We start from the raw sequence: 25,995 nt of genomic DNA, 5'->3' as shown, positions 1-25,995 counted from the left end.
AGTTTCATCAGTGGAATGCTTTGGCATGGACCAAACCATCCCTGCCCAAATTCTACCCTCCTAGTGCGGCCTGATCTGTGGAAGGGCAATGACGTTTCAGGCTGAGATAGAATTCCCTTTAAGGTTTTAAAGTTTTGGCTTCAGTTTATTGCTCCTTTTGCTAACCAATGGTGTGTTCTTCCTTCAGCGTACGTACCGAATGCCAAAGGATATCCATGTTGAACCACAGAAGTTTGCTGCAGAGCTGATTAATCGCCTGGAGGAAGTACAAAGGGAACGTGAAGCAGAGGAGAAATTAGAGGAGCGCCTTAAACGTGTTAGAGCGGTTAGTAGCAGCCTCAGCATCTCTGGAAACTGGGAAATACAGGTTGTTTGAATAACTTGCTCTGTGGGAATCCTTCAGCAGCAGTTGTATTGAGTAACACTACATTGTCATAGGTCATGATGCTGCTGAGCCATATGATGTTTCACGAGAGCTTAAATGACCTGGTGGGACACCCGGGTACTTTTTTTTCAGCGATGAGCCTTGGATTAGCCAAAAAATCATACCAGGCTCTTAGCTCCATGGCAGGCTGAGAATGGGAGAAAGGCAAGTCAGTCCTACGTGAGACATTTTGCTCAGAGTTCATGTAGCCCCTTTACACTTCTGGTGTTCTGTGTTCCTAGATAAGTGTAAATACTATTTTGTAAGTACAGGATGTTTTGCTGAGTGCATCCGTGTGTTACTTAACATCACAGTCTGCTACTGTATAGCTAGGGTCCTAGTTCCTAGTAGATAACTGTCCACATACCAAAATCACCACCCCTCAAAACCAAAGGGCTCCCCTGTTGGCTGCCTCAGCTGACTGTCCAAGGACTCAATGGCATCTGAAACTATCGTTTTACCCCTAAGGGGGGCATATTGGCATCAGGACAAAGAATGATGCCAGCTGGCGTGGGGCAGGCTTGAAGTACCACTGCCTGCTCTGTGGTTCTGTATTCGGGTTAAGTGTCCAGGGCGTCAATCGAAGACCTTTCACCAGCATAAAAATGAATTGTATGCGTTTGTCAGAAATCTCTTTTTAAGACGCTAATGTAACGGATTGGAATGTCCGGTGTACATTGTAACTGATCCAGACGTAGACAGGTTAGGGGATTTGAATGTCGACACAAGCATCTATCCCCACATCTATTCCATGGCTTAAATAACTTGCTTGTAATACCTGTGAGTTGGCAGAGAGGAGCTGATGATGGTGACCTACCTGGTCTTTTCTGCCTAGATTCTAGGTGCTAACTTCTGTGATACCTTCTGCTCTTCCCAGCCTGGCCCCCGACAGCTCTCTGCCATCGGCTGATGCCCCTCAGTCCTGGCTTGAGGTGCTGCCTGTTAATACAGTCCTGGACCTCTCTCCCACATCCCCACCATTGCCCAATGCCTTCACTTACCACTCTGGGGTATTAATTTGGATGGAATAAAGGGCCCAAAGAGTCAAAGGTGCTAGCGTGACCCTGAAGCTGTCCGACATCACCCGTGGAAGCAAGGTTCAGTGCCCTCAGCCTGCTTAGTGCTGTGGCAAATAGGCCATTAAAAATTCCTTACCCCTTTATTAGGGCCGAGAAAAGAAGGAAACATTAAATCAGTTGAAACGTAAGGCTTTCATTTTAACCACCTTCCATCTTCCCTTTCCCTTCAGCAGGAGAGTCTTTAAGGGGGAAATCCTGGTCTGACAGTCTCTTCGATGATATTAAACATGGTAATAACTGTCCTTTTTAGAAAAAAGAGCACTTAGTCGAGATGGGCTGGAGCTGTTGTCGTTGCTGCTGTTGTGAAAAGTCCAGTCACGTTTCCTAGAAGACAACATGAGACCCCTACAAAAAGGGAAAGATAAGAACGGCAAAGAGTAAAAATGCAGCTTCTGTCTCTGGTGTTGACTTTCACTTGCAACCTCACTGCTGGAGAAACACAAGGCTAGCGCACTGTCTGGACACTTGGTTACCTTTTCCAGACTTACAGAAGGGCTCAGTGACGCGCAAAAGGTTGTTTCTCATATCAAGAGAAGTTGGCCCAGTAAAAGATGCTCCTCACCCCACCCTGTCTCACTGCAATACCTGGCAAACATGTACCAGCACCAGGCTGTTTAGGGGATTGCTTTTAGCTGCCTCTGGTCACAGCCTACACCAGTGCTGCAACAATGCAATTTTGGCCAGCTAAGCCAGACTCTTATTAAACAGAAGGCAAAAGGAGAGGGACAGGACAGAGAAGAAATAAGGTGGGGAAGGAGAAGAACACCTGGGGGTGCGTGAGTGACAAGGTCTCACTTCCCAGCTGGTGGTTGGGATTCAGCTGAAGCCAGTGAAGGTGGTGATTTGGCTCCCTCTGTCTGGGTCAGTCTGGTCAGGGTGTCTCTCAGGATTAGGATGAAGGAGGACAAACATCAGAGGGGTAGGCGTGTTAGTCTGGATCTGTAAAAGCAGCAAAGAATCTTGTGGCACCTTATAGACTAACAGACGTATTGGAGCATGAGCTTTCATGGGTGAATACCCACTTCGTCGGATGCATGAGGACAAACAGTGTCACAGTAGGTCCCAAAAGTTAGCAGGGGCAGCAGCCAGGATGGTGAAGATTGTGCCTTCTCCTGTCCTCTTCTCTTTCAGACCCCCAGCGTCATAGTAGCCAGCTTCTCTTCAAGTCTCTGTCTGAGGGCGCCAAAGGGAGTGATGGGCAGAATAACCTGTCTTCTCCTTATTTGGTTCACCAGTTAGGCCTAATTTCCCACATGCCAATTTTGGTTCACTGATTTCTGGTCCCTGGTGTTCACCAAACATGATCTTAACACAGTCCTTGAATTATATGAGTGGGCTGTTTTGTTTGGACTAATTCAGTCATTCTGTCTCCCTTTTGCACCTTTTCCCATTCATATTTGTTACTATAGGTTATTGTGACAGTTTATTAACTTTTATTTACAGTTCCATAGTTGGGCTCACAAGTGGGGTAAATCTGTGGGCCCAATTACTACATATTGTCCCAGCCCTCTGCCAGCAAACGCTGCCAGCAGCAGTATCAAAATCAGTAGGTACCTATCTGCTAGAGCAGTGGTTCTCAAACTTAAGCAACCCAAAGACCCCCATTTTGATTTAAAATTTGTCATGGACTCCCAAGTGCCCTACTGCGCCCCAGGCCTTGCTCCCACTCCACCCCTTCCCCCAAGGCCCCACCCTGCCCCTTCTCTTCCCCCCCCCTCTTTCCACCCCTCCTCTGAGTGTGCCCCGTTCCCGCTCCTCCCCCTCCCTCCCAGTGCCGCCTGTGCACTGCTGAACAGCTGTTCCCCGGCATGCAGGAAGCACTAGGAGAGAGGGGGAGGAGTTGATCAGCACGGCCCGCGAACCCCCTGGAGTATTCTTGCGGACCCCCGTTTGAGAAATGCTGGGCTAAATAACAGACTGAAGTCTGTTTAAGCACATTTTCTTTTTGACTTAATCCACATTTGAGCCCAGGTCTTTAGGTAATGCTGTGTAGTAAACCCTGTGGTACTCACATAGAACAATGCATTGGATGGTCAGTGCGAGGCATTAGGGATTCAGAATAACTAAATATAAGCCTTTTTAGGTTAGTACTTAAAGTGCAGGACCTGCTGGTATCTGCAAAAGGAAAGCTTGAATCCTGATGCACCACAGCTTTTGGGGGCACGAATGTCAGGACTGGAGGCCTCCGCTTAGTGCAGATCTCTGGGATGGCTCGCTGAACGGTGCCAAAATTCAAAAAAAAAATTGCAAAGCCTCAAGCACAGTCATTGATTCAGCACAGGTCTTGGAAACATTTGCAAACACTACTGAAACAAAAATACCCTTCACCCAACTGCCTGCAGTTCCCTTTCCAAGGCAGCGTCAGTCGATGAATACAGGAGAAAGGAAAGGGAATTTAGAGTCACGTGATTTTGTTACGGAAGCACTGACAGGTAATTTATACCCACCATTTATGGTTTTTTCTTAACATTTAGAAAAACCAAGCACTGGACTGTCTTCATCAATCCCTTTAAATCCCCAAGAAAGGGTTCTTTGGATGTGTCCATTCCCGTATAGCAGTGGCGCTGAACCTTTCCAGAGCCACTGTATCCCCTTCAGGAGTCTGATTTGTCTCAGGTACCCCAAGTTTCACCTTACTTAGAGTACTTGCTTACAAAATCAGACATAGAAATACAAAAGTGTCACAGCACGCTGTTACTGAAAAAGTGCTGACTTTCTCATTTTTACCATATAATTATAAAATAAATCAATTGGAATATAAATATTGTACTCACATTTCAGTGTATAGTATATAGAGCAGTACAAACAAGTCATAGTGTGAATGAAATTTTAGTTTGTACTGACTTTGCTAGTGCTTTTTATGTAGCCTGTTGTAAAAGTAGACATATATCTAGATGAGTTGATGTACTTCCTGGAAGACCTCTGTATACCCCCGGGGTACACGTATCCCTGGATGAGAACCACTGCCCTATGGTATTTCCAGCCCAAGCATTTCACTGTTGTGCTGCTGAATGGCAAATAGAAAGTAAAATGCGCTATTGACAGACTGATCTAGCTTCACTGTCGGACCAGAGTGAAATTTGAAAAGCAACCAGACACATCACCAGTGAGAACCATATCTATGTTTACAATTCTTTCCATGTTAATGTAAAGCATTGCTGATATTGCTAGGAAGGAAACTTCTTTCAGCATCATTTTTGCTCAGTGGCATCCCCGATTAAAACAAAAGGCACACATACATCAGAGGAATCCTTTCAGCTCAATCGGTGGTCATTTGATAGGTAAAAAGGAGAGGAAACAAGATGTTACTGGTTCTACAAATTGTCAGTGTGTGTTCCTAGCTCAATGGAAAGGGCTGTTCAGACTTCCCTGGGTATAATGTCACTGCAGATGTGTTTTTTAAATGACTTGTAGCATTCTAAATCTGATTAAAGGAGCCTCTGACAATATTGTAACCACCAGGCCCCATCTAGTGGGCACAGCAGACCTGATTTTTATTATTCTGTATTTCGGAAAGTGTAGTCTGCAGAGGCCGTGTTGTCTCCAAGCTTCATTCCCAGCAGCACTGAAATACCTGCTTTAGAGCTCACACAAAGAAAGGGCTCGGGCGTGTGCCTCCCGGAACTGCTTTCCTTTCATGCGCAAAGACTCCATCAAATCAGCTGCTTGCTGAACCCTATATTGTTTCTGTGCAAAATCCAGCTGTTATCTTAAGCAGATAAGAAGGCACGTTTTTATAATTTTATCTTGCAGCTAGTGAAGTCAAAATTAACTTGGGAGTAAAAATACCCCAAATAAAATGTAGGGATAATTTTGCAAATGTAGGCACTTAAATTGTGTAGACAAAACCATAGAAAATCATTCAGTGTTAGCATCTGGCTTTGTATTTTGAGGATGTATTTAACTACCATATATATTCGTTCATTAGCCCATTCGTTTATAAGCCGACCCCCCCAAGATGGTTAGGTAAAAATAGCAAAAACTGCATGACCCTTTCATAAGCTGACCCTATATTTCAGGGGCTGGCAAAACTTTGGCTCCTGGCCCATCAGGGTAAGCCGTTGGCGGGTCGGGACGTTTTGTTTACTTGGAGCATCTGCAGGCATGGAGCCCCTCAGCTCCCAGTGTCCACGGTTTGCTGTTCCCAGCCAAGTGCAGCTCCCATTGGCTGGGAGCTGAGGGGCACCATGCCTGCAGACGCTGCAAGTAAACAAAACGTCCCAACCCGCCAGCGGCTTACCCTGACGGGCCGGGAGCCAAAGTTTTCCAACCCTTGCTATATTTTAAAAGCTGGCATCACAAGAAACACTCAGAAGTGTTGCTAGAATTATTTTAATGTAATCTAATGAAAAACTTGTTATAATAATAACTGAACAAATATGTATTCGCCTTCAAAATTACAGTCAATATTTAAAATCAGTAAATGGATATTTAAAACAAGTAACTTAGACCAATATGAGACTTTAAAAAGTCTTAAAATCCTTCAAGTCTGAATCAGTCTCTGATTCACCAAACAGTTCATTAAACTCAGCTTCAGTCACAGCTGCACCTGCATTGTCATAATAGATGTTGGCAGTGTCACCTTCAGACTCAGATTCCTTCTCATCAGCAGCCTCTGTTGTGGCATCATCTTCTGATCCGTCGAGTGCATTGCTGATTCAGCATTTCCTAGATGATTTTTCTACCATTTCCAAGGGAATGGACACCTTGATCCACTGGGCAACCAGATTGATTTCGGGCTTCATAAGATTCCCGCTTTTTGTCAACTTCGCCATGCCTGAGCACATCCATTCAGACCACATTTTGCGTAGCCTGTCTTTAAAGGGTTTGTTCAGGCAGACAGCAAGCGGTTGTAGAACTGAAGTTAGGCCTCTAGGTATTACAGCCGAAGTAGTTTTCATATTTTTGGCCACATTTTTCACCTCATCCATCTTGTGTGCCCTGAACGTGTCCCAAACGAGCATAGCAGGTTTCTTGAAAAGTGTTCCTGGTCTCTTCTTCCACACTTTTTCCAGCCATTCAATAGTCCCACTTTCATCCATCTATCCCTTTTCGTGTGCACGTACGATGACACCAGCAGGAAATGTCATGGTTTTAGGCAAGGTTTTTCTTTTAAAAATAACAACAGGAGGGAGCTTTGATCCATTTGCCAAACATCATAAAACCACCCTAAAATGGATTTTTTCATGGCCAGTGGTTTTAATTAAAACTCTTTTTTTTCACCAACACCAGTTACCGTTCCGTTGCTCAGGAGATCGAATGTCATTGGTGTTTCATCCACATTTCCTATTTGTGACAGTTCAAATGCGTATTCTTTTCAATATTTTATAATAATAATAATAATATTGGAAAGATATTGGAAAGATTCGATTTTGTTCTTCCAGTTCTCTAGGCAGCTTTTGCGCTATCTTTGTTCGCTGACGAAGACAGAGACCATGACGGTTCATGAAGCGAGTACTCCAACCCGCTGATGCGACAGACATTGACGGCTTTACTGACTTGTATTTGTCGTCTTTCAACATTTGCAGAGCATGCAGACGAATTCCAGTTCTAGTGACAATGTACCCATTTTGTTGACATTCAACAACCCAATTATTGAAATCTTTCTCTAGCTCAGGAAATGAAGCGCAACTCGTTGGACATTTTTTCTTGCTTCTTGGCTTGTCTTTTAGTGTTTTATTTTTTCGCCATTCTCTTATTTGCTTCTCATTGATACAGAATTCACGTGCAGCAGCGCAATTATTGTTTGCTTCTTTGTATTCAACAACTTTAAGTTTGAACGCTGCATGATAAGCAGACCTTTTTCTTTTGATTTCACCGTTCATTTTAAATACGTGTATGAAAATAGATTATTATTGTAGTTATAGATTTTGTAGGACTTTATATAGGAATGTCACCTGCTTTATCACTGTCAAATGATTATTGTTCTTTGTTTATTTCAAAACAGCCCTGTAGATTGTCATGTCTGTAAGGATAATAGGCTATTTCAATTATATTAGAGATTCCATCTATTCTGCATGTTATATTTTCATATTGGCTCCAGACTTATGAGGTCCATTTCGAGCCAATCTAGTCCACTAAACAAAGCCTTTACAACTTTAAAAGGCTGCAGTATTGACATCAATAAATGGATCAGTAAACTTTGGCTCCCGGCCTGTCACGGTAAGCTGCTGGCGGGACGTTTTGTTTACTTGGAGCATCTGCAGGCATGGAGCCCCATAGCGCCCTGTGGCCGCAGTTCGCTGTTCCCAGCCAATGGGAACTGCGGAAAGTGTCACGCCACTTCCCACAGCTCCCATTGGCTGGGAATGGCGAACCACAGCCACAGGGAGCTGAGGGGCTCCATGCCTGCAGACGCTCCAGGTAAACAAAATGACAATGGATTAGATATTCAATTCCATGAGTCCATAGTTTAAAATCACATTTTGGTGTAGACCCATTTATAAGCCGACCCCCGCTCTTTGATGCATCCTTTTTTTACAAAAAATATTCGGCTTATGAACGAGTATATACAGTACTTGCTTTTTGTGCCTGCTGTTGAAAATGTGGCTCTTAGAGTTTATAGAGGTTTCGATGCATAAACTGTTGTGTGCGTACATTCACATGCATGACATTTTTTTTTACCATGGAGTGAAGGTCACAGGCACTCAGCCCTGCCCTGTGTTCCTTGCCCCCCTTCCAAAACTCAAGTGCTGGCAAACCAGGAAATGCAGCCAGGGAACACTTTCTACCAAGCACAGCCACAACCTTAACTCTGCCCCTGTGATCCTGCCCTAAGAACTCCTCACCGCCCCCTCAGTGTCTGCCAAGCAGCAACAAGTCCCAACGATGTCACTGGTGCCATCCAGAGCTCAGGTGGGGGGCGGGGTGAATGGGAGTGCTGCCGGGAGCTGTGCTAAGCACAGATACAATGACAGGTTTGCTTAGGCAGGGTCAGGTGCTGTTACAACTCCCAGTGTCTGTAGCCATCTCCACAGGGACAGCGTTAAGGCTGTGGCTGGGTTGGGTGGGAAGGGTCCCTCTCACTCAGCATTTGAACTTTGAGAATGACTCTCTCCTGCAATGGAAGGAGGTGAGGCACACAGGGCAGGGCTGAGCACAAGCCACCTTCACTCCATGCCAATGTAGCTTTCTTGTGTGTGACTTCCTGTTGTTTTGGAAAATGGCAGTGGTGTGGGGGTCATGATTCAGGGACAGGTGTGGATGTGTTCTTGGGTACTCCTCCCAGCTCCTCATCTCCCAGCTAAAGTCAACACCAGGGCATAAGGGGAGACCCAATCTGCCTACCACTTGCTACGGTCCCAGATAGGGGAAGCGGGTTCCCCCTCAGAATTCCAGCCCCATCATGAGCAGCAAGAGTGATGGAACAGAGGGAGCCCTATAATCTTTGCCCTACATTGGAACCTGTGGAGGCTCTCACCATGTTCTGGGAGCATTACCCATCCTCAGCTCCCCCCAGTCTTTGTGCTTTTTTTCCATGTGACATGCAGCAAGCCTGCTTGTTCTCAGCTCCCCGTGTTCCAAGCACTGTGAAACTCTTTGCCAGAGGATGTTGTGAAGGCCAAGACTATAACAGGCTTCCAAAAAGAATTAGATAAGTTCAGGGAGGATAGGTCCATCAGTGGCTATTAGCCAGGATGGGCAGGAACGGTGTCCCTAGTCTCTGTTTGCCAGAAGCTGGAAATGGGTGACAGGGGATGAATCACTTGATGATTACCTGTTCTGTTCATTCCCGCTGGGGCACCTGGCACTGGCCACTGTCAGAAGACAGGATACTGGGCTAAACTGACTTTTGGTCTGACCCAGTATGGCCGTTTTTATGTTCTTATTTTCTTATGTTCTTATGATACACCAATTACACAGGAAATTCCTATGCTTAACTATAGCCCAGGATCATTTCCAATTCCAAGTGCTTCCCTTCTGCCTTTCCTTGGATCCCAGGTTGTTCTCAAAGGTCCTGGCGATAGTGGTGGCTTACCTCCGACAAGAAATGATCCTAATCTTCCTGTGCCTTGCTGACTTGCTACTCAAGGGCTGATCCGACCAAGCATTGCTATCTTCCACCTATATGGCACTTGCTCTGTTATAGAGGTTGGGTCTGCAGCCAAATTTTATAAAAAATCTATATAAACTTCTGTAAAATGATAAAGTTTACAGGGGCACATTTGGGCTCATTGACAGACAGAGCCTGACTTCCCTTAGACAGATTTTTTAACTTCCAGTCTAGTATGGGCAATTCAGGGGAGCCCTGGGGCCACAATAAGAAACTGTCTACAACTTCTTGGACACATGACAGTTTGCAACTTTTTTGACCAATCACACAAGGCTATGCCTCCGCTGCTTCCAGGGCTGGCTCAGAACGATCTATTCTCCTGTCAGAGGCACCTTGGACAGACAGGTGATGGAGGGAGGAACTCCCGAGACTCAGAGTAGATGGACAACTCAGGAAACCAGTCTCCCCATCTATCTGTTGGAGCTCAGGGCTGTCAAGAATGCTTGCCTTTATTTCCAGCCCCTCACCAGGGGCAAGTCAATCAGGGTCATGACACACAACGTATCCTCTATGTTCTAGATCAATAAACGGGGAGAAGCAAGATCCCCCTCCATGTGTGCCAAACCCATGAAACTAGGGAACTTGTTCGTAGTTCATCAGATCCAAATTTCTGCAGTCTGCTTCCAGATATTCAGAACACCACAGCCAATGTCCTCAGCAGCACTTCTCTCAGGACTACGAATAGAAGCTAGACGCTCAAGCTCTCCACAGCATATTCCAAAGATGGGGACTGGCAGAGGTAGGTCTCTTGGCCACCTCCAGAAACAGGAAGTGTCCTCTTTTTGCAGAAGGGTCTATTCTATGCATTTTCCCTAGTGCCGCTGATACCAAGGCTGATGAACAAAATCAGACAGGAGACAGACAACATTATCCTGTTCTCTGCTCCATTTATCTGTGAAGCCGGTGTTTTTAGTAGTCATCACGTCGGCTCAGAGGGTCGGGAGATTGGAACCCTGATGGCAGATCCCCTTCTTGATGGTATTCTTCAAGGGCAAAGTGTCTTTACATCCACACCCTAAATTTGTGCCTAAGGTTCTGGGGCAGTTCCACCTTGACCAATCTGTTCATCTACCTGTGTTCTTCCAAAGCTGCACAGCTCTCCGTAGGAGTCCTGTTTCCATACCCTGCATGTGAGAAGGGTGTTGGCTTTTTATTATGTAGATCGGACCAAGCAATTTAGAAAGTCATCGAGGCTCTTCATCTTCTTTGCATATAGATCCAAGGGGTCCATGATCTCCGCTCAGACTGTCAAGATGAATATCTGGATGTATTATCACATGTTATGATAAAAGGCATTCATCCTCCCAAAGGGCGATAGCACCTTCGACCAGATTACAAGTAACATTCACGGCACTACGTAAGAATGTGCTGGTATCTGAGATATGTAGGGTGCTACATGAGCCTCAGTACATATGTTTTTAAAACATTACACTTCAGTCTATGCTGCCAGATCCAATGTGGCACTTGGTTCTGCTGAACTGTCTTCAGTTCTAGTCTCAGTTCCAAAGCTCCCTCCTCCCTCGGGGGATACTGCTTGGAAGTCACCTGAAGTGGAGCACCCAAGAGACATACGAAGAAGAAAAGGAGGTTACTCCCTTTGTGCAGTAATTACGGCTCTTCAAGATGTGTGTCCCTTTGGGTGCTTCAAGATCTGCCCTCCTTCCCCTTTGCGTCGGACTGTACTCTGTGGGATGTTCGGCTGGAGAAGGAACCTGAGGGTGGTTCGCTCGCACACTCCTATGTAGCCTTGATGTACGGCACAGGGAGCATGCGTGGTCTGAACCAACACTGCTAACTGAACATCTTTGATCGACGGCTCAAGAGGCGCATGCATGCCTGAAGTGGAGCATCCATAAGGACATGCATCTTGAAGCACTGCAGTTACTGTACAAAGTGAGTAATCTCTTCTTCTCAGCTTCCCGGTATGCCCATTACATGCACCGAGCCTGCCTGTTCTCAGCTTCCCCATGCCTTTGTCAGGGAAATTCCTGATGGGGAGGGGAAGAGATCGCAGGCTTCCCTCCTCCCACCCCACTCCTGCTGCTCAGCAGGCTCAGAGCTACAGTCTACAAATATGTAACACCAAACACAGCACTAGCCTTCACAACCCCTGTGTCCCCCTCCTGATGCCTCCTCATCCCAAGCAGGGTGTGATTGTGAATATGGCATCCCCATAGATCTTAGAAGGCAAAGGGGTAGATCAGGTCCCTGGAGATGCTAGATATACTACAGATGAGTAAACTGAAGCACAGAGAGAGAGCTCAAGCAGCTCGAGCCAAGAGATGCAGAGCAAGGAGAAGAAGGGTAAACGGGATGACCCAAGTAATTATAGGCCTGTCAGTCTGACATCAGTCCCGGGCAAGATAATGGAGTAAGTGATACAGGACTCAACTGATAACGACTCAAAGGAGGGTAATATATTTAATGCCAATCAGCATGGATTGATGAAAAATAGATGCTGTCAAACTAACTTGATGTTTTTTAATGAGATTGCAAGTTTGGCTGATAAAAATAATAGTATTGATGTGATATACTTAGACTTCTGTAAAACGTTTGAGTTGGCACCGCATGACCTTTTGATTAAACATCTAGAAAGTTATAAAATTATCATGGCACATGTTACATGGAGTAAAAGCTGACTAACTGATAGATCTCAAAATGTAACTGTTAAAGGGGAATCCTGATTGAACTAGTGTGTTTCAAATGGGGTCCTTCAGGGACTGATTCTTGGCCCTACTCTATTTAACATTTTTATCAATGACCTGGAAGAAAAAAAATCATTGGTAAAATTTGCCGATGACAAAAAAAAATTGGGGGAGTGGTAAATAATGAAGAGGACACTTGGGGTCTGGATCACTTGGAAATCTGGGCACAAGCAAACAAATGTGTTTTAATACATCTAAATGTGAATGTACACATGAAGGAACAAAGAATGTTGGCCACCCTTATGGGGTGGGGGGCTCTGTCCTGGGAAGCAGTGACTCTGAAAAAGATTTGTTGTGAGTCCAGGAATAGATAATCAGTTGAACTTGCCCCCCCAGTGCAACACTGTGGCCAAAAGGACTAATATACAATCCCTGGATCCATAAACATGGGAATCTCAAGTAGGAGTAGAGAGGTTATTGTACCTTTGTATTTGGCGCTTGTGCGACTGCTGCTGGAATTCTGTGTCCAGTTCTGGTGTCTACAGTTCAAGAAGGATGTTGATAAATTGGAGAGGGTTCAGGGAAGATCCACAAGAATGATTAAAGGATTAGAAAACATGCCTTATAGTGATAGACTTGAGCATCTCAGTCTGTTTATCTTAACAAAGAGAAGATTAAGGAGTACGTTGATTACAATCTGTAAGTACATATACAGAGAACAAATATTTAATAATGGGCTCTTCAATCTAGCAGATAAAGGTTTAACATGATCCAGTTGCTTGAAATGGAAGGTAGACAAATTCAGGTTGGAAATAAGGTGTAAATTTTTAATGGCTAGAGTAATTAACCATTGGAACAACTTACCGGAGGTGGAGAGGGATGGAATCTCCATCACTGGCGATTTTTAAATCACTCTTGAATGTTTTTCTTAAAGATCTGCTCTAGGAATGATTTTGGGCCAGTTCTCTGGCCTGTGTTATACAGGAGGTCGGATTAGATCATCACAATCTTCCCTTCTGGCCTTGGAATCTGTGAATCTCTGAAGTTTGCACTCGAGTCCTGGGCAGAACCTGAATCTCCTGGACCCTAGTCCATTCCAGTAACCAGACCCCCATTGTCCTTCCTTATGTAGCCCCTCCTTGCACGCTGCATTGATATACCATCATGTGACCATTTCACTTGGCAGATGCATTGCCAGGGGCAGAGTGGCCCAGTGAATGAGATTTGGTCTGGTGTATTATACACCGGGGTCCTGATTTGACCTTGCAACCTCAGTCATTTTAGCTGCAAACGAACACCAAGAGCTGTGAGGTGCAGACGAATATTAACAGCCGTCAGCAGAAGAGGAGACTTGAATTCATTGTCTTTGGGTGTCAGAATAATTTGTGAGCCATTCACGTTATTTCAATGACTGAGCTGGTATTTGCTCATATCTGTGATGAGTCTGCTCCTAACTGGGACTAGCCTAAGCATGCACTGGCTGGCACAGTGCCATCTGCCAGCCTGAGCCTGCACAGGCCACCATCAGGCCAATCACCACTTGCTCCACAGAACCAAACAGACCAGCTAATAATCTTGTCTGGTTGTGTTTGGAGCCAGGGCTGGGTGGTGTACACTGACTACAGGGGAGCTCAGGGAGAGCAGCATCTCTTGGATTCTCCCCTCTGATCTCAATGTGGGCATGAAAGGTTATGAGAACCTGGCATTTTTTAAAAGCAGGTTCTTGGCCGAACGAGCTGAGATTTGCACTGCATGCTCTCATACTGCTCATGGTGTGGCACAGCAGCACTTATGTGCGGAGTCGCTCCCTGGGAACGTGTGTTTGAGTGTAAATGTCCTAAACGGCTATTGCTGTTAGCCGTGCAGTGCCACCTCTTCCGGCTGAGCTCCTTTGGGAAGGAACCATCCCATTGTGAATGTCAGAGAAGCAGCTCACGAGTTGTGAGGTTTCCATAAGCCAGTAACAGCTGTGGTATCCCCATGCTAGTGCTTTATGCATTGTGTCTTTCTCATAGGATGTCATTTTAATAACCTGCATTATCTACCCCAAGCGTTGCACTTCCCTGTTAGGGTTATTGTAGATGTAGAGGAAGGACCTCTGTTCTTCCTGTGACCTACCAGTGTGAACGTAGCGTAGTCCATCAGGACATGTACGTCCCATTGTGCCACCTCCAGGATCAGGCATGGTATTTGGTGTGTTAATGTTCTGCATGTGGTCACTGTCCTCACTAGCTGGGCCTTATTCTATGACCTTACAAATTAGGCTTGTTTGGCGTTCGGGCTTGCCAAGCTGTACAGTGGGTGTGTCTGTATTGAAATGGCCCTTCCCTTACAGAGCTGCAGAGTGCAGGCTGGGTGGGACTACCTTGAAGAGGGAGCCAGGGACCTGCAGCTCAAGGGGAGCTCAAGGGGCTCTCATGTGCTGACAGCATCCCCCCCCACTCTGCTTATCTCACACATTGGCACAGACTCCACAGTCAGTGGGGACCTATTTTCCTAGGTTGCTTGTTAGTGATGATTGCAGTATGTGTGAAGAGAGTTGTGGGGGAGGACTTAGTGTGGGATAGAATGAACTCCCAGGTATTCAACAGCAGATGCAGCAGAGGCAAGGGTGGTGCAGGCACTGGGCTGGAGTAGGTGGCTTCCCAGGCCTTTTCCCTCTCTAATTTCTGGGATGTGCTTCCTCGCCTCCATTGTGAGAGGCACCGGTGTGACATAAATACCTGACCCTAGTGAGGTCATTTAGGTTTTATACTCTCAGGTACAGCGTGGCAAAGAAATCTTGTATTTCTTCCCTTGATCTATGCCTAGCACTTGTGACATTAGAAGCTAATTAATTGGTGGAGGTGGATGCCATCTGCAAGTGGGCAGTTAAACAGATGTGAGCCAGTGTGCTCTGGCAGATAAAGCTCATGCTATATTGGCAGGCCAGACAGCCGCACAGAGCATCCTGCATTGCAACTCATGGCTTACTGTCCCTGATAGGAGAGGGAAGGGGCAGACTAAAGAAACTGTTTAAATCTCCTGGGTAAGTAATAAAATAAAGGCAAGATCCTGACTTCCCTATAAAGCAACTTCATAAGCATCTCAGTGCATCTTGGAGAATCAAACGATTTGTCAGCTTCAAAATTCCTGGCTGCCAGCACTGGAAAGTTTTCCTTCTTACTGGCATGCCCATGGGTTCGAATGGAATTCGGTGTTTTAAAATACAGTTATCAGCCGCTCTCTGTGATCCACTCGCAGACTGGCACAGTGAGTATTTGAGTTATAATTCAGTTTCTTCAGATGTGTGAAGTATTTTGCCTTAGGCCTCAGAGGTCATGCATTCGAAGGTAGAGCCTTGGTTTCTGAAACCGCGCACACTGCTGTCATCATTAAATTAACTCCTGTATCCTCTGCTTTCATGTGCTCAGCACTGCATTCCTTAATTTTGAAATAATCATCTGAATGGTAAGTCCCGAACCTCTCCTGTGGATAGCCCTGCCATTTCTTTCCATTTTCCATCACTTATTTCCTATAACTTTTTTTCCTATTCAACAAACTGGTTTATTGTCTATCCTGTAACTCTTCTATTTTATCCAGTAGGCTTTGATGTGATACTTTATTAAATGCTCTTTGGAAAGTATATGTACAACATGTAGCTGCCTTTCCTTTGTTGGTCATTACAGTCATTTCTCCAAGGAACTCAGCAGTTTAAGCAAGAACTATTTTCTCCTAAATACAATCAAATGATGGTTTTCAAGGATTTCCATCTGTACATCTCAGCTGTTTGTTTATGATATGGTCAGAGTGAGAGACACACATACTGATCGTTGTTTGAAACAAGCCTATCTTGCTGTCTGCCCCTAATATGATAGATGACATATACTTCAAGTTTTCTCCACTTTTTCCATTTTCGTGCAGGAAGAAGAAGGTGAGGACGCAGACATCTCTTCTGGTCCTTCAGTCATTAGCCACAAGCTGCCTTCCGCCCAGGCCTTGCATCACTTCACTCCTCGTTACTCCGAGATGGGTTGTGCTGGGATGCAGTTGCGAGATGCTCATGAAGAAAACCCAGAGAGCATTCTCGATGAACATGTACAGCGAGTAATGAAAACTCCAGGTTGTCAATCCCCTGGACCTGGCCGCCATTCACCTAAGCCCCGGTCACCGGAAAGTGGCCAGGCTGGAAAGATGCAAGGGACAATACCTCCAGGGCATGGCAAGCATGCAACAAAATCAGGAATGAAACTGGATGCAGCTAACTTATACCACCATAAACATATCTACCACCACATTCATCACCACAGCGTGATGAAACCGAAGGAGCAGATTGAGGCTGAAGCCACTCAGAGAGTGCAGAACAGCTTTGCTTGGAATGTAGATTCACATAACTATGCAACAAAATCCCGGAACTACACTGAAAGCATGGGCCTGGCTCCCAACCCTGCGGATTCCTTGGGCTACAGGTGAGTGCAGGACCAGTGGGAGTCCTATAGCCATTGTTCTGTAGCAAGGTCATTTGGGAATGGACTGCATCACGCAAATAAATGCGCAAAATGGGCTTGGGTCCCCGCTTGTAGCAGAGGTGTGGAATTCAGGAGTCACTCTGGGCTGTTCTCCGAGCATGGCAGTCCAGTGCCACTCTTCTCCTCGGCAGTCTGTCCTTTCCCTTCAGCAGTGGATCTCTCCACAGTCATGCAGGCCGTCCCTTATCAGTTCTGGGCTATGTTGCTGCAAAGGCTTCCTTTAAAGTTGCCCTGGAACTGCAGCAGCTCTAGAGCCGTGGGCTGTTTTGTTCCTTTACTAGTGGTGATATTAATGATGTACCCGGGCGCGCGCGCGGTGTGCCGTGTACCCGGGCGCGCGCGCGGTGTGCTGTAGGTGCCTAAAAGTTGGCTTCTTTTCACATGCTGCATTCACAGCCCCTAAACTAACAGCTTTGTTTCAGAGCCTTGTTAATGGGAAGTGTCAATGCAAGTGTCTAAGAGCCCTTCATAATTCAGGATCAAAGGGACTTGCCAGAACGTCCTTTCCCTGTCTCGTGAAAGTAACCAAGATTAGCTGGATTGACCTAGCCCTCCATCCCAGCGTTCAGCCCGATAGGGTCAGGGCCGCCGCTTCTCAGTGATGGGGCCGTTTCTTGGGACCATCTGCCTGAGGACGATCACTGGAGTATCTAAAATTCCTTCCTGTTCCATCCTCACTTCCCATGTTCCCACCTCTCTTTCTGCTCAGGTGCAGGGGAGAAGGCAGTGATGAGAGTTTGTTGTGTTCCATTGGGCCAGTTTGTTAGTTACATTATTGCATTATTCTTGTAGGCATCATCCAGATATCGTTCTGAGCCGGCTGATGGGTGCTCAGTAAATCACCTGTACTAATAAATGTCACAGTGTGGAACTAATTGAGAGGGCTCACTGCAAGAACCCTAGAAGGAACGTTTATCAGTTGGCGCTAGGCATGGCAAATCTACTCAGCTGCAAGCCCCGGGTAGCAGAAGTTTTGATGGGCAAACTGGCTAAGTGGGGCTGGAAAGTCACTGACTCCTCCCTAGGATGGGAAGTGTGGGGCACAGAATAGAGCACCCTAAACAACACAGCTCCTTTGAGAGGAATAGGAGGAGCAGAGAGGCTGAAGCTGCTACATTTTCCCCAGGAGGAAGGGGAGGAGAGCAGTGGGGGCCAGAGAGCTGAGGGATCCAGGGTGGAAGCACCTGGGAGGGATGTGGTATGTGCAGAGGAGCCCACAAAGCAGAAGTGGGAGGGAGACTATAAATGATTATTGTTTTTGGCGGGGTCGGGGGTTTGATGATGGGCCGGCGTGAGCTATTTCTGCAGGGCTCTGGAAGAGGGTTGATCGAATACTCCTCCAAGGCAAGTTGGTATATAGTCCTTGGGGGGAGCAGGTGTCGAAGAGTCTAAAAGCCCTGCATTGGGGCAGTTCACATTGCAGCCTGGCAGCATCCTACGGGTGCAGGCTCTCAGGGATTGCTGTGTTTCCTGGAATCTAGCCCTGATGTAAACTAAAGAGTGAGCTCTTTTGGTTGCAGAGAGGCTTCACAGTGTACTCAAGACATAAGCTAAGAGCGTACAGGGAGACCAGGAAGGAATTACTCAGTCATTTGCCCTATTCTGAAGCATCAGCTGATGGCCATGGCAAGAGAACATTGGACTTGGCAGGCCTGGGGTATCAGACCCTCAATGAGCTTACAGTCTGATCTTGTGTGGCAGGAAGAAGAGACGCAGACTTGGAGCAGTGCTCCAATCTGGAATGGCAAATCCTTTTCTGGGTGGCAAATTTCAGCTCAAGAACTGGCTGGATGGTCTAAGATTGGGCCGTGTTGCCATGCTGCAGCTAAGAGTTTGGCATTTAGCTCACTCTCTCGCCAGGATCTAGGAGATCTGCCAAGCGTTGCATCTAGGGCTGTCAAGCCATTTTAATCGTGATTAATCGCACTTTTAAATAATAATATAATACCATTTATTTAAATATTTTTGGATGTTTTCTCAATTTTCAAATATATTGATTTCAATTACCACACAGAATACAAAGTGTACAGTGCTCATTTTATATTATTATTTTTATTACAAATATTTTCACAGTAAAAAACAAAAGAAATCGTATTTTTCAATTCACCTAATAAAAATAATGTAATGCAATCACTTTATCATGAAAGTAGAACTTACAAATGTAGAATTATGTACAAAAAAAAAATAACTGCACTCAAAAATAAAAATAAAACAATGTAAAACTTTAGAGCCTACAAGTCCACTCAATCCGATTCTTCCATGCCCTGGATTTGAAGGCTAAACAGAAGTTACACAAGAGCCTACAAGTCCACCTAGTCCTACTTCTTGTTCAGCCAGGAGTGCTGTAGCTATCTTCAGAAATCTCACATTGGTACCTTCTTTGTGTTTTGTCAAATATGCAGTGAAAGTGTTCTTAAAACTAACAGCATGTGCTGGGTCATCATCCAAGACTGCTATAACAAGACATATATGGCAGAATGCAGGTAAAACAGAGCAGGAGATGTACAATTCTCCCCCAAGGAGTTCAGTCAAAAATGTAATTAACACATTTTTTTTTAACGAGCATGAAGGGGCATACGAATGTTTAGCATATCTGTCATGTAAATACCTTGTAATGCCGGCTACAAATGTGCCATGTGAACACCTGTTCTCCCTTTCAGGTGACTGTAAATAAGAAGCAGGCGGCATCATGTCCCATAAATATAAACAAACTTGTTTCTCTTAGCGATTAGCTGAACAAGAAGTAGGACTGAGCAGACTTGTAGGCTCTAAAGTTTTACATCGTTTTGTTTTTTTGAGCACAGTTATGTAACCAAAAAAAAAATCTAAATTTGTAAGTTGCGCTTTCACAATAGAGATTGCACTGTGGTACCTGTATGAGGTGAATTGAAAAATATTATTTCTTTGTTTATCATTTTTACAGTGCAAATATTTGTAATAAAAATAACAATAAGTGAGCACTGTGGACTTGTATACTGTGTTGTAATTGAAATCAATACAGTATATTTGAAAATGTAGAAAAACATCCAAAAATATTTAATAAATTTTAACTGGTATTCTATTGTTTAACAATGCAATTAACTGTGATTAATTTTATTAATTTAATTAATCATGTGAGTTAACTATGATTACTCAACAGCAGTAATTGTGTAACATTGCTGTGACCCCTTTGGCAGTGGAGAAGTCCTCTGGTTCCGGACGGCAGCCATGCCCAGTCTTCCTTGTGTGACAGGATAATCGTCACAGTGTAACACGGGTGAGAGGCCTGGCATCCTTGCGATTTAAACAGGCATACACACTGCCTTAGCCCTTCCTAGTTTCATGGCATTTAAGACCAGAAGGGACCATTAGATTATCTAGTCTGATGATCCAGGCCAGCCAATTTCAGCCAATTTCACCCAGTTAGTTACCCCTGCTTTGAGCCAATAACTTGGGTAGACTAAAGCATTTCAATCCTTGGGAGACTAAACTGTTGTGTTGCACAGGCAGAGGACGGGCAAGACCAAGATGCCACCAATGCCCAAGGCCCCTGCAGTGGTAGTGAATTGGTAAGGTGGGATATATCCGGGTGATCCAGGCCCCAAGCAGCTTTCAGCCCAAAGCACAGCCTAGTCTTTGATTTAAACTACTGAAAACTGGTGGGTTGGATCGCAGTGCAGGAGTGATTCCATGTGTCACTGGGATATCCCCAAGCTATGTTGCTGAGCTTCTGTAAACCAGTTCCGATTGTGGGGCTGTCATTCAGGGGCATTGAGCTGCCATCTGAGTGTAGCTAGAAAGCAGAAGCGTCCCAGGTCCGCCACTTCTCTGCTATGTGTGGGTTCAGATGAATAGCTAACGTCTCAAGCCTTCTTCTTGCAGTGGGAAAGCGAGTCTGCTCTCAAAAAGAAATGTCAAGAAGACTGATTCAGGGAAAAGTGATGGTGCCAACTATGAGATGCCCGGATCTCCTGAGGACGTGGAGAGGAACCAGAAAATCCTGCAGTGGATCATCGAAGGAGAGAAGGAGATCAGCAGGCATAAGAAAACAAGCCATGGGTAAGGGCTGGCAGTGTGTGGAGCCTGCATGCCATTCCACAGCAGCATTCCTGGGGGCAGCGGGGAGATGTGTGAGAGCACAGACGTGAGGGCTCAGCTCTTCGGGAGCCCTGTATCTTGCTCAGGCGCCCCACGTGGAGATGGCCGGAGTCTGTATTGAGGTGCCACAAGTTCATGACAGGTGTGTGGGGTTTGGTTTTACAGACAGGGTGTTTTGACTCCTAATGAAATTACCAAACGCACGTTCTCATGTGCATAGCTGTGTCGAAGCGCCCCCAGCTCTAGCTGAGCCTGGTTACAGGGATTCTCAAGAACCACTCCTCAAGCATGGAGGGCTGGAAGCAGGTGCTCTGGCAGTGCCAGTGGGTGGCTGTGTTCAGTTCCATGCCCTCCAGAGTCCCAAGAGCTCTGGTTTACCAGGATGCACTAGCCCTGGAATATATTCAGCCCTTTACTGTGTGGGCAGAAAATAGACTTTCCCAGAAGGCCTTTTCTGACTCAGCAGATCTGCTCCCTGTCTGGCCTGGATTCGGAATCGTGGCTGCTTGGCTTGCTGGCAGCACAACCTTGACTTCTCCGGCCAGTCCCGAGAGCCAGCAGTTACGGGAGCTGGATACTAGTCCGGCTGCGCATCATCAACAAAATTATTAACTAAGTGCTGACTGCACATGTGGCCAACTTAAGCTGCACCCTGGCAGTGCAGGATTGGATGTTCTGGGCGTCTCCTGTACCTAGAGAAATTCCAGCACTTGGCTTTACCGTGCTGGTCTCCTTTTTGCTCAGTGATAGTCTTTTGTTTTCCTCTCTCCCCCTGCAGTGGTGCCCACAATTATCTGACTGCATAGCATAATGAGACTCTGAGTGCCAGGGCCATGGAAAGTTTGAGTTACTGATTATAAGTCACCCTGTGCTGCCGCTTCTGCTTGAGAAGGACCTTCACTGTGCTGCAGTGCTGACTGCGCATGGATATGCCAAAAAATAGTGACAGACACAAGGCGGGGAAGGTTATATCTTTTATTGGACCAATTTCTGCCAGTGAAGGAGACAAACTTTCAAGCTACAGAGAGCTCTGTGTAAGCTCAACAGCTCGTCTCTCTCACCAACAGAAGTTGGTCCAATAAAAGCTATTACCTCACCCGCCGTGTCTCTCTAATATCCTGGGACCGACACAGCTACAACAACATTGCAAAATATAGTGAGCAAATGGGATTCATAGCCTGGAAATGGAGCCATCACTTACCAGTGCGTGCTCTGTGAAAGTCTATTAGGGCTATTAGGGGAATTTTGCAAGAGAGTATTCTTCTTCGAATAGTGTCCCCGTGGGTGCTCCACTTCAGGGGGACATGTGCCCCACTTGCCTGCCATCGGAGATTTTCGTTAGTGGTGTCCGTTCATCCCACACACTCGCTGTTGATATCCTTGTGCCCCCTCCTCCTGCTCCAGGCTATCTCAGGCTGCACCAGCAAACGGTCCCCAGTTCCTTCTGACAAACCTCAACCTGAGACAGAGCTGAGCATGTGTTCATTGTGCGTGCCTCGGCCACTTGCTGACTTGGTTCTGAGTTTGTTTTAGTTTAGCTGCTTAGTTTGCTAGTTCGTTACTAGTTATTTGAGAGATTGTTTTATTTCCTCCAGGGAAATCCTCCATGCAAGGGACATACCCCTTCTCCAGGGTTTAAACATTGCCTCTCACATAGAGAGGCTATCCCAGTCAACGATGGACACTCTACGTGCATTCACAGCCTAGGAGAATCTCACATCTTACAGAAGTGTAACTTCTGTTTAGCCTTCAAATCCAGGACATGGAAGAACTGGGAAATCAAGTCCCATGTAAAACTAAGCCTCTGTCTATGGGAGCACCGCCTGTGAAGTACTCAAAACCCTTGAAACTAGGGTGACCGGACAGCAAATGTGAAAAATCGGGATGGGGTGGGGGGTAATTGGAGCCTATATAAGAAAAAGACCCAAAAATCGGGACTGTCCCTATAAAATCAGGACATCTGGTCACCCTACTTGGAACCATCCTGCAGGGACAAGCATACTGGACCGTCACTACCGCAGTGCCACTCGGTGCCACAAGTCTCGGTGACTGCTGAACGAGAGTCTCTATTTGTTGCAGGTAACGAGCATCTCTCGGTACCGAGAACCACTTGGTCTCTGGGCCCTTATAGTCCTGGTACCATCACTTCCCCTTTCGCTCAGTGCTCCCCCATTAGAGGAAGAAGAGACCGATGATGGAAACCTACCTTCAGTATTATTGATATGTCTCCAGGGTTCTCCTGGGTACCCATATAAGAACCCCCTTTTCCTGAGTTGTCTGGTTTCTCCAGAAAATTCCAGAATATGGTAGAGGATTTCCCATTTGATGGTCTGAAGTTGTTCACAGAGAATACCAACGAATTGTTGTATACCCTGAAAGACTCCAGGGCCACATTACATTCGTATGTACACTCCTGCTAACAAAAGAAAATCCAGTAGATGGCAAACAGCTCAAAGAGCCTGCCCGATGCAATTATCTAGTTTTCGGAGACCAACGGAACCTCCAGAAGGAGATGTAGCCTCCAGAGATCCTCTAACCCACCCAGCACAAGTTCATAGCAGGCTTCATCTTCAAAGCACCAGTTTTGACGGGATGATGGAAGGTTTGGATCTTCCTCTCTCTTTAGCCTGACAGCTGCAGCTATTTGCCAACCTCCCCGCATTTGGAGACCAACTCTCCTGTTTCCGACAAGCATGGGAGTGTATCACCTTGGACAAGTGGATGCTGGAGATAATATCATCAGGCTACACCATCCATTTTATCTACCTCCCTCCTTCTCATTCCCCTTCCCCATCCCTCTTCAGGGACGTGGCTCATGAGCTCTTAACAAGACAGGATATCAACTTCCTCCTTCATTTAAGAGTGATAGAGCTAGTCCCCACTCAGCACAGGGGAAGGGGCTTCTATCTGAGGTACTTCTTCATGCCACAGAAAAATGGACTTCAGTCGGAAACTGTCTTCAACTTCTACATCACATAGCAGCTTGCACTTTTGTGGCAGAACATGCGAGATTACTCCTCGCTGTTTCCAGGGGTGCCTTAGATCAGTTTACTCGCCAGCCAGACAGCCTAGACCAGTGGTTTTCAACCTATAGTCCACGGATCCCAGGGAATCCACAGACTACGTCTGAGATTTCCAAAGAGGTTTACACTTCCATTTGAAATTTGTAGGGGTCCACAAATAAAAAAGGTTAAGAACCACTGTTGGAAACAAACAGGTTCAGTTCCTCAATGGGTGAAATGCTCCCTAGAGTGGTGGCAGGCTCATTGCAATGTAGACGCAGGAGTTCTCTTCCTCCAGCTGACACCAATGGTAACCACAACCATGGATGCATCTCTCTTAGGATGGGGCACACACCTCGATGCTCTCACAGTACGGGGCAGATGGTTACCCCAAGAAACCACCCTCCACACCAGGCTGTTGGAGCTCAGAGCAGTTAGAAATACCTGCCTTCATTTTCTGCCTCTCATCAGATACAGGTCTATCAGAGTCATGACAGACAACATGGCCTGCGTGTTCTGTATTAACCAGCAGGGAGAAGCGAGATCACCTTCCCTGTGCACCGAAGCAATAAGGTTATGAAACATCGCATAAGAATTCCAGCAGTATATCTCCTGGGCAGAGGAAATGTCACAGCCAACGCTCTCAGTGGGTCTTTTTCCCAAGACTACGAATAGGAGTTGGATTCCCAGGTTCTTGTTGGCATAGTTCAGACTTTGGGGGTTCCTGAAGCGGAACAGCGACAAACAAAATGTCATGTGCTCTGTTCAAGAGAGGGCTAGGTCGCAATTCCTTAGGGGTTGCCTTCCTTCTCACTTGGATGATGAAGCTGTTTCATGCATTTCCCCTAGTGCCTCTGATTCTCAGAATAGTGAACAAAATCAGACAGGACAAGGCCAGAGTTATCTTAATAGCCCCGACGTGGTTGAGGCAGGCATGGTTTCCTTACCTGCTTCACCTAGACACTCCTCTGCTCCTCTCCCAGGACGATGATCCACTGCTGCATCCCAATCTGAGCATTCTTCGCCTCAAGGCATGACTCTTTGATGGTTCATGGGGTTAGTCGGCTTGTTCTTCAGAGGTACAACAGGTATTACTAAATGGTAGGAAAGAGTCTACCAGAAATGTTTCCCTTCAAACAGCGGAGACGATTTAGTGACTGGTGTGAACTCCAGGGAGCTGTTCCCGCCTCACTTCTGCCTGTTCTGGGTTACCTGCTGCAATGAAAGCAATCTGGACTGTCAGTTAGTTCTCTCAAGGTTCGTGTGACCACCTTACAGCTTTTCATACCACTGTTGAGGAGTTGTCGCTGTTTGCTCACCCTACAACTGTAAGGTTCATGAAAGTTCTGGGAAACCTTTCTCTACAGGTGAAAGTCCCCACCCCAGTTTGGGACCTTAATTTTGTTCTTAATAATGTCATGAAACCCCCTTTTGAGCTGCTGGCGACCTGCTCTTTACTGCATTTGTCTATCAAGACTGTCTTTTTAGTGGTTATTACATCAGCCTGCAGAGTTGGAGAGATTGAGGCCTTAATGGCAGACCCTCCTTCAACAGTATTCTACAAAGACAGGGTTTCCTTGTGGCCACACCCCAGGTTTCTTCCTAAAGTGTCTTCTGAGTTTCATCTCAATCAGATCATTTACCTACCGGTTTTCTTTCCAAAACCCCAGAATTCCAATCTGGAGACTGCTTTCCGTACCTTAGATGTCAGGAGCATGTTAGCCATCGGTCTGGATAAGACTAAATCATTTAGTAAATCTCCTAGACTGTTTGTTTCATTTGCAGATAGAGCTAAAGGTTGTGCTGTTTCTGCCCAAAGACTAGCAAAATGGATTTCTGGGTGTATTACTGCTTGTACGCTGCTGCCAGCATTCCACCCCATTCTGGTGTGGCAGCTCACCCTGCGAGGTCTCACTCTAGATGTAGGTTTTACTTCAGAATGTCCCAGCATCTGAGATCTGCAGAGCTGCTCCGTGGTGGTCCAGGCACTACGCCTGAGTCAGTGCCTCTAGGTCTGATGCAGCAGTTGGCAATGCAGTTCTGTGCTGGACTCAATTCCGAAGCTGCCTCCATCTTATGGGGATGCTGCTCGGGAGTCACCTGAATTGGAGCAACCATAGGGGCTCCACTGCCCACCCTCCTTCCCCTCTGCTTTGGAGTTTCCTTCGGAGGATCAGCAGTGGAGAAGGAGCTGAGGGCAGCTCAGT

At 46.1% G+C, this 25,995-nt stretch overlaps 1 protein-coding gene across 6 annotated transcripts in view; it reads left to right on the top strand.

The window, feature by feature from the left end:
• Positions 1-25,995, top strand: part of AXIN1 (axin 1) — a 239,614-nt gene that overhangs the window by 191,300 nt on the left and 22,319 nt on the right. For all 6 annotated transcript variants that reach the window (XM_044980230.1, XM_044980229.1, XM_044980234.1 and 3 more), the window contains 3 exons: positions 188-325; positions 16,105-16,649; positions 20,571-20,747. In XM_044980230.1, coding sequence (XP_044836165.1) covers positions 188-325; positions 16,105-16,649; positions 20,571-20,747 — 860 coding nt within the window. The remainder of the gene's footprint in view (positions 1-187; positions 326-16,104; positions 16,650-20,570; positions 20,748-25,995) is intronic.

This window comes from Mauremys mutica, chromosome 11, assembly GCF_020497125.1.
Source record: "Mauremys mutica isolate MM-2020 ecotype Southern chromosome 11, ASM2049712v1, whole genome shotgun sequence".
Lineage (NCBI taxonomy): Eukaryota > Metazoa > Chordata > Testudines > Geoemydidae > Mauremys > Mauremys mutica.
This window is presented reverse-complemented; position numbering and strand designations above follow the sequence as displayed.